This window comes from Vitis vinifera, chromosome 18, assembly GCF_030704535.1.
Source record: "Vitis vinifera cultivar Pinot Noir 40024 chromosome 18, ASM3070453v1".
In the NCBI taxonomy this organism is placed as follows: domain Eukaryota; kingdom Viridiplantae; phylum Streptophyta; class Magnoliopsida; order Vitales; family Vitaceae; genus Vitis; species Vitis vinifera.
The window spans coordinates 11303259-11311524 of NC_081822.1; the positions used below are offsets into that span (position 1 = coordinate 11303259).

The window sequence follows — 8266 nt, forward strand, 5'->3', positions numbered from 1 at the left end:
GTAGAAATGATGATTTGGACTTCGGCCCACATTGATTTTTTTTCCTCTATAGTGGAGTTCAGAATTGGCCGATATATTCACTAGATTGAACCCATACAAAATTCTTCCTTTCTTTAGAATGAATGCAAGAGACATTTGAGGAATTGCAGATACAATGGGAAGATACCAAATGGGACAGTGAACATTTGATTTGAGATGGAAGCAAGAATTTTCCATATGAGTTAACTGACTTGTTCTTGATCATGATGAGGCTATAGAGGATTTTTCTGAAGAGGTCCAGTATCTGTTTTGAAGCCATACTGAATCAGCTTCTACAGCATATGCGTCCTGATTACGATTCCAACCAAAATAAGCATGGGTTCTGTTTTTAATATCCAGAATGCCATGACCAAAACTGGCTTCACGATAAGCTGAGTAGCTTGGCTGCGGCTCTGTCATGCTGCAAAATAAGAGCCAGTTAGCAGTTGGAAATTTCAATACCTCAAAATTAGAGAATTTATATCATGGTTTCAACTAGTGGAGCAGATAAAAGCAACAAGGACTAATAGGTGGTACCCAGTCGCCAATCCTTCCTGATTTCCTCCATCTCCAATGGTTATGTAAACAGGAGCAGATTCGTTAGGTATGGGAGTGCAGTTCCCATTTACGATATCGTAAGCAATGTTGGATATGCGTTCCTGAGATGCAAAATCATTTGGATATAAATAAATAATAGTACTATGAGTATATGATTATATATTGTTTCGAGCAACTCAAAACACTTGGGCACCTTGTGTTTCAATAGAAGTCATTTTCTCATGGAAGGTTAATGCTTGAACTAGATTGCCTCATTAACAAAATCACAGTTTGTCTGTACAATTTGCGGTTCAAACCTCAGTTGAAAACCCTTTTGCAAAAAAATAAAAATGCAATGTTCACCCAGCACAGGGTAGTGTTATGAAGCTGCTTCAAGGCAAAATGATGAACATATAGGATAATGTGCTTGTTGAAGAATTGCTAAGACAGTCTAGGAAGCTGCTTCAAGGACAATGACAAGTGTATAGCTATGGAATTATGAATTTAAGATAATGGAAAGGTATTTTGGTTAGTTGAAGAATGTTAGGAGAATTCTCACTTCTATCCCCAAAGATGTGCAGAGAACTATGTAAAAGCAGTAAAATGCTCAAGCAAGACAGGACTAACCTATAAACCCAAACTTAAGCCACTAAATAGAGCTGTAAGTCAAATCTATTATTTGGAGCCCAGAAACTCGACATATAATTTTCAACTAGGAAGCACATGGGGTTGCCAAATGCTAATATCATGTGGATCATGTTTTTAGCATGGCTAGAAATACAGAAAATAAGCATTCCTGACCAGTCCCCAGTCCCTGTAGAGAAGGGCAACATAGAGGAGAGAGAGGAAGACAGAGTAGACAACAAGAACTATGAACCTGGATGGCTGGATCATTAGAGAGAAGTGAATATGAACTTCAAAAGCTAATAAGACACTAACATTTAGATCCATTAGAGAAACTAGAGATTAAGGTTCAAAATTTTATATTAACCAAAGAAACTCTTGCTTTGAATCCAACAAAGTTAGTTTCCAAGAGAATACACACTTACCGATCGTTCGTAGGCATGAACATGACCAGCAAAGACAACATCAATTTTGTATTCCACAAACCATGCCTCATACATCACTCTCATGGTTTCCCCTTCCATATAATGATGTATGTAGCTATTATATATTGGACAATGAATAAGAACAATAAGCCATGGTGTTTCAGTCCTGTTCACTTTGAGTAGCTCATTTGCAAGCCATTTGTATTGAGGAGTGTATTTGTCTGCAAGTAAAAGAATCAAGTAGATTTTCAGCATATTTTCATACTTTCATGTTAACCACAATAAACAAGCAAGTAATGTTTCTACAGCTTCCTACATGTGCTTTTGACTTATGGACTCTGATGCGTTGATGTTCGGCAAGAAACATTTTTCCCAAAGCTAATTTGCTAAAGAGTGCGATCCATAACATATTCAAGTTACTAAAATATTATTTAATTCCCAATAGCATCTTTCCAATCAAAACAAGTCATTAAGCACCACAAAAAAATCTTCTAGTTAGTGCTTCACATGGAGCACTTCCCTTGACATGTAGCAGTAGCAAATATGATTGTGATCACTAATCTCAATCATCATGACTGTCTTGCTGCTTTGACATTTATAACACACAAACCACTTCAGAATTGTATCTCATTTCATGCACATTCTGGTGCACTAACTACTTTCCTTGCCATGTGATTTATACCATGTAAGGCAGACAATTGAAATCTACAAATTCTTACCATATGCAGAGTAAGATGACATGACAATGATATATGCTGAAGCTCTCTTGATTGAGTACCATAATGGAGATGTACTAGCTGATGCTAAAAATGGCACATGGTAACGGTTTGTATAAGGCTTAAATGGCTTGGATTCACCCTGCAAAAATCACCAAGATTTGGTAAATTTGAAAGGTATAATCATGGCTGGACTCTTTTTTTTTTTTTTTTTGATAGATAAACGATCAGAATATATTAGAAAAGGCTAAAAAGCCGCATGTATACAGGGGGTATACACAAATATAATCATGGCTGGACTCTTGCAAGCATATATTTTATAATTGACATGGGAGTTCAAATCAGAACCATGGTAAAGCTTGTTGATTGAAGACAATCCGAAAGCACCAAGGTCACAATTAGAAAAGCTTTCAAGTCAAAAGCACAGAAAAAAGAAATACTGCTTAACAATAGGGAACGGGAGACACAATGCTTACAAGATCAGGAGCAAAATCTATTTCGTGATTTCCTGCAGTCCAAATCCAAGGTTGATAAGCAGCACTTCTCTCTGTAAATCTTCCCCATGTATCCCATCTGACGTTGTCATGGAATGGATAGTCATCAGCATACGACAGGTCCCCAACATACAATACTGTCTGTCCTTTAATTGGGCTTAACTCATAGTGAGTAAGTGTTCTATTTGAATGGTAAGTTTGACCAAGATCCCCTGCTCACAATGCCACATAGAATGAGATCATGGTAAGGTCATAAAACACAAATATAGTGCACATGTGTTCAAACGAAAGAGTGTGTAATTGTAAAATTCTCTTGGAAAACATGCATTTGCCTGGTTAAATTCTGCAATCTAGCATATCTGATGGCATTTTAGGACCAAAGTTGTATCCAAATAATGATTTTAGTAAATCCAAAATGGGAAGAGTTTGTATAACCATGAACTACCTTTATTTGAAAGCAAAATACAGTCACAAACTACAATGATCATATCAAATATACATATACAACAAATTTATGGGAAAAAAAAAATACCTATGAGACCAAAAGTGTAGGGAACATCAGGGCCAGCTCTGGGAGGAGTTACAAACCAGAATTGTCGTGTAGAATTCCCAATTCCAACCTCATAGTAATATTTTGTGTCAAACTGCAAATTAATTTTTTTTTTTTTAACTAAAAACTGCAAACTATGAAATTAAATTGATCATGTGAAAATATATTAAGGCTGTAAGATGACAATCTGCACACACCGTCAAGTTCTTGATGGTGCAGTGATGTATGTATCCAGAAGTGTAATTGAAGTACTTGTAGGTAAGAACAATGCCCTTGGCATGACTCTTGGTCTTGCTATTTTCAGCCCAGTAAAGAACAGTACTTGAACCTGGCTCATCTGGAGTGGTCCAAGACACAAGCACGGCATTCCCCTCATAATCCCCTTGTGTTATGTGAACCTTCAAAAGCAACATTAAGAAGTCAGAAAACAAGCATACATCTACCGCATCAAAGAGGAAAACCATAAAAATTACAAACTGCGGCATCCCAGTGAGGTTATGAAAGTGAAAAACACAGCAAACATGACCAAAAAAAAACCTTGAAGCTCTGTTGGTTAGTGAAAAACATATTAAAGCTTTTAATCTCAAAATTTTTGTTAACCTCTAGCAATGAAGGGCCTAGTTCCATTACAAACTAAAAAAGGTAGAGAGAGATGAGAGAGGAGAAACAAACAAACAACAAATTGCCTTCAATTTCAGCTTCTTGTTTCTTTTGAAATCAGAACAGTCTAGCATTCATTTTCTTTGTTTATTTATTTATTTTTTGAATTAGGGGTCGTGCCTAAAGTGTTTCTGCAGTTTAAGATCAACCGTGTCCAAAATCAAATGATAAGAAAACATAATTTTGAAACAAATTCATGGCACCGAAAACACACCTGTTGAGGGGCATTATAACCAGGAGGCACTTGGAACACATCGCTGTCTAATGGCATATCAGCAGATATGTTTTTTGTTCTAACAAAACTACTTGTCACCCCACCATCACAAAAGTCTCCAGCATCCAAGAGAAAAACCACAAGAAGAACAAAACCAGCATAGTTCCATCCAATTCCCATCTCCTTCTCTCAATTCAATATTTAATCCAGCCTCCAAACATCAACCCTCCACAGAATTGTAAAATCCCAGCTCCGAAAGCTTTATATGCCAAACGCAGGATGAATATTCGTTTTTGATCCGAATATACGTACTGGGTTTTCACTTACATTTGCGGTAGACCCCTTTGGCTACACCACTCCAAGCAAATGAAGAGACACCAATAACCATCTCAGTGAAGGCACAAGATGATTTCGTAGAGCATTTATATCATCCAACAACTCATCTGTACATATCAAACTGGTTCACCCATTTGTAAGAAGATGAACAATAGTAAAACCAGACGAGGATTCACAAATTATACATTTCCAGTGTTGATAACTAGGAAGTAAGATCCAACAGCTAGTCAAACTGTCAAACTCTATCAGACTATTAGTTCGCATAATAAAGCCTAATGGAATATTCAGTTTTTGATACGAATATGCACCACTTAAATCATTTTCATAAGGAAAATCTTCTTCCCTGCACAAATCATTGAAGCAAGATATTATGAAAGTCAGAATTATATTATCACCCATGACACTATGCTCCTGGTTCTTCACATGGTGGTCTATGAACCATCCCTCTTAAATACAAAACTGAGTGCCCACAGGGCCACACGTTATGTGGGTTGATCTCCATCAAAAAGACCAGAAGATGCGACCCATTGTAAGAATTCCTGATCAAGCTCGGTTCTTCAAGTCTCTGATACGAAAAAGACAGTTAATCAACTACTTTATCTAACAATTTTTGCGTTATATCAAGTCGAAGAAATCATCGAACTAAAAAAAAATGTTCTGCAGGTTACCTATTCGAGAAAAAGATTGTATGGTTTGGATAAAAATCCAGCATGATCAGCTTTCCCGATTTATGCTGAGCCGAACGTGCGAGAAGGCCCCACCGCCTAGCAGATAATCTGTCAATTTTAATATTGTACGCAAGGGGGTCGCGTCTTTATCTACCATTTATCAGAGCTTAATTAAAAAAAAAAAAAAAATCAGGGGGAGTGGGTCTAGGGTTTTGATGCTTCACACGCAAAGGCCATTGTAATGTTGTTGATCTAATTTTCATCGACTTCAACTTATCACCTTGTGACTCGTGTCGCCTCAGCGTATCTGTGAACGAGATGCAACGAGTAGCCCTTTCGAGTCCGGGACCATTCTATGACTCCATGAAAGTAGATGATTCCAACGGTAGACGTCTCTATCTGCGAAGGGAAAAAATAGACTTTTGCACTAACTAACTATTTTTTTTTTTTTTTTAATCTAGATATACAGTGGGTTCTAAAATAACTCCAAATTTGATGTGTTTGGCTATATGGATATGTCCAGGAAGAAAATTAAAAAACATCCCAATCAAAAGTTGCATTTGGAAATTCTTATATCCATCCTATTCCGACCCTTAAATTTTTTTTTTTTTTTTTTTAACTTTTAGAATTTTAATAACTATTAAAATAAATACAAAATCTTATGTGGGCTTTTTACTTCTCATTTTATCACTTTTAATTTGCCCTAAAAATGGTTTTGTTCATTTTTTTCCCTTTCTTTTGGGTTCTACTTTAAAATTGATTTACTTATATATATCTTCACATATTTTTAATACACATGATTTGTGCATATAGTTATGTAGAAACTAATTCTATGTTGTCATTGTTTTAACTAATTTATGTTAACAAATGCATTTATTGAAATAGTTGATGAAGGAAAGATTAATTGAAAAATATTTTTCGAAATATTGTTATTGAGAAAATAAAAGTTATGCTTAAATGCGAAAAACACCCAAGGGGGGTGAATTGGGTTTTTCAAAAACTTTTTTAACACAACAAATTTAAGTGGTTCGACAATTTTTTACCTACGTCCACTCTCCTCAATCTTCTAACCGAGTGAGTGTTTCACTAACTTGAAGCTTCAACTAAGCTTCTAATTTTCTTACACTTGAATTTTGGTTCCAATGGACTCTTACACAATCTCTTCAAGATTCAAACCTCTTAAAGGCTTTAACACTTAGTTTTTACAAAAATGAATCCCTCAACCTAACTCAATGATAGTTCAAATACAAAACAAAGTTAGGATGACTCACAAGGGTGCACTAAAGGATATGCAAGTAAAGATTGAATGCACAAAGAAGGAAATGAAAGCTTTTAAGGCAAGAACAAGTGTTCTTTATGTCATAAATGAAGTGGAGCTCTCAATTTATAGGTTTCTAAGCTCAGGAGCCAAGAAAAGAAAAAGACAGCCTCAACTGGTCGAGCTGGGGGTTGATCGGTTTATTAGCCGTTGGAGTATTTAATGTTTTGGCAGGTTATTATTGCCTCGACCGGACCTCAACCAGGAAATAGGGAACCTCAACCTGGAAAGGAAAGCTATTGAATGAGAGAGAGTGTTTTTGACACTTCTCGACCGGACAAGGGCAATCGGTCGACCGATTCCTCAACCGGTTGAGCCGGTTGCCTAGACCCTCAACTAGTTAAGCCTTTTAGCCTTGAAAACCTATTTTTTTTTCATTTTTTTTCTTTTCTAACATTTAAGCAAGGTCTTTAGGTAAATTAATATGTCAATTTTGAAACGTTTTACCTAAGGTACATTTGATAAAACTCGGGTTTTAATGAAATTGCAACTTTAAAGAACAAACCGAAATTTCCAAAGATGCATAAAAAGATATGTAAACCCTAAGTACACCCATGCATTCATCTTACATTTGTTTCCTATGATTAAAAGTCTTCCGAAAGTCTCGATCTTGTATCCATTTGGTCTTTTAATGAATTTTCGAATTTATACCTGAAATTCTTTACCAATCAAACCAATTAGTCACTTAACCATGATTTGTTATCATCAAAACCTGATTAGGAGAACTTTTGGGCTAACAATCTCCCACTTTTTGATGATGACAGACCTTGGTTATCTAGGAGAAGAAAAATATCCCCCTCAAACCAATCATGGATCAATCAATCAAAATTTATGAATGTAAAACCAAGATAATCAAGACATGCGAATTTTCAATAGGAAACAATGTAAATCATGAAAATAGCATATCATATATATATATATATATATATATATATATAGTAAAGTCAAATACATAAACATATAAGCTAACCAAATAGATATGACAATGATATGCATGTAGGTCTCCTAGATCCTAGATATCTCTCGCTCTTTGGCAACATAAAAAATAAATGAAGGGGGTCTCAATGAAATCAAGGCTGAGGAGGTGAAGGTGGAAACACAGAGCGGAGGTAAGCCATCATCTCCTCATGCTGACTCTCCTAACGACTCTCAATGCGTTCAATCCTCTACTGGAGATGATCAAATGCAGCTTGCTGCTGATCTATGCGATCCTCCATACGCTCAAATCTCTACTGCAGATACTCAAACTGAGAAGTGAAGTTAGTTTGATACTGATCCATGCAATCCTCCATAGAGTAGAATCAAGTTTCACTGACTACTGCAAGCTCCTCCATGCGAGTGCCAAGTGAGCTAATCTGAGTAGATAAATCCATCCAAGACGCATGATCAGGAGTGTGAGGTGCCTAATGAGGTGCTGTCTCGGTGTGAGAAGGCTCGGTGAAGGATGGCTAAGAAGATGGTCCCACTGTGTAAGCCAGCTCAAACATTATCGACTTAGGGAATGTGGCCTCAATCTAAACACCCTCATACAGGAGTGGAGGAATGTCAAGCTCGGGCTCTTTCTACTCAAAGCCTCTCTGAGGGTCTAACCCACCCTCCATCTTTTGGATCTCGGTCTCATTCTCTACTCTGGGATGCACCTGCCCCTGTCCCCGACCAGTGCTGGTGGTCGCTCTACTCTTCTAATCCAAGAGCCATCGGGGGCC

At 36.8% G+C, this 8266-nt stretch overlaps 1 protein-coding gene across 1 annotated transcript; it reads right to left on the bottom strand.

Moving 5' to 3' along the window:
* Nucleotides 1-52: 52 nt before the first annotated feature.
* LOC100247127 (purple acid phosphatase 2) lies at nt 53-5638 on the bottom strand. The gene is made up of 9 exons (XM_002280837.5): nt 5243-5638; nt 4239-5139; nt 3562-3762; nt 3347-3458; nt 2797-3026; nt 2324-2462; nt 1605-1825; nt 556-677; nt 53-439 (listed from the first exon to the last, which is right to left on the bottom strand). The coding sequence occupies exons 2-9, from the start codon at nt 4416-4418 to the stop codon at nt 241-243; spliced, it is 1404 nt and encodes a 467-aa protein (XP_002280873.1). The 5' UTR covers nt 4419-5139; nt 5243-5638; the 3' UTR covers nt 53-240.
* Nucleotides 5639-8266: the final 2628 nt, after the last annotated feature.

Bases quoted from the DNA above. Each gene is read 5' to 3' on its own strand.
- LOC100247127 (XM_002280837.5), bottom strand. From the start codon at position 4,418: ATGGGAATTGGATGGAACTATGCTGGTTTTGTTCTTCTTGTGGTTTTT. The intron at 2,463-2,796 runs GTAAGCATTGTG...TGATTTTTGCAG, and splicing joins TAGATTTTGCTCCTGATCTT to GGTGAATCCAAGCCATTTAA. The intron at 1,826-2,323 runs GTAAGAATTTGT...TTTTACTTGCAG, and splicing joins GTCATCTTACTCTGCATATG to ACAAATACACTCCTCAATAC.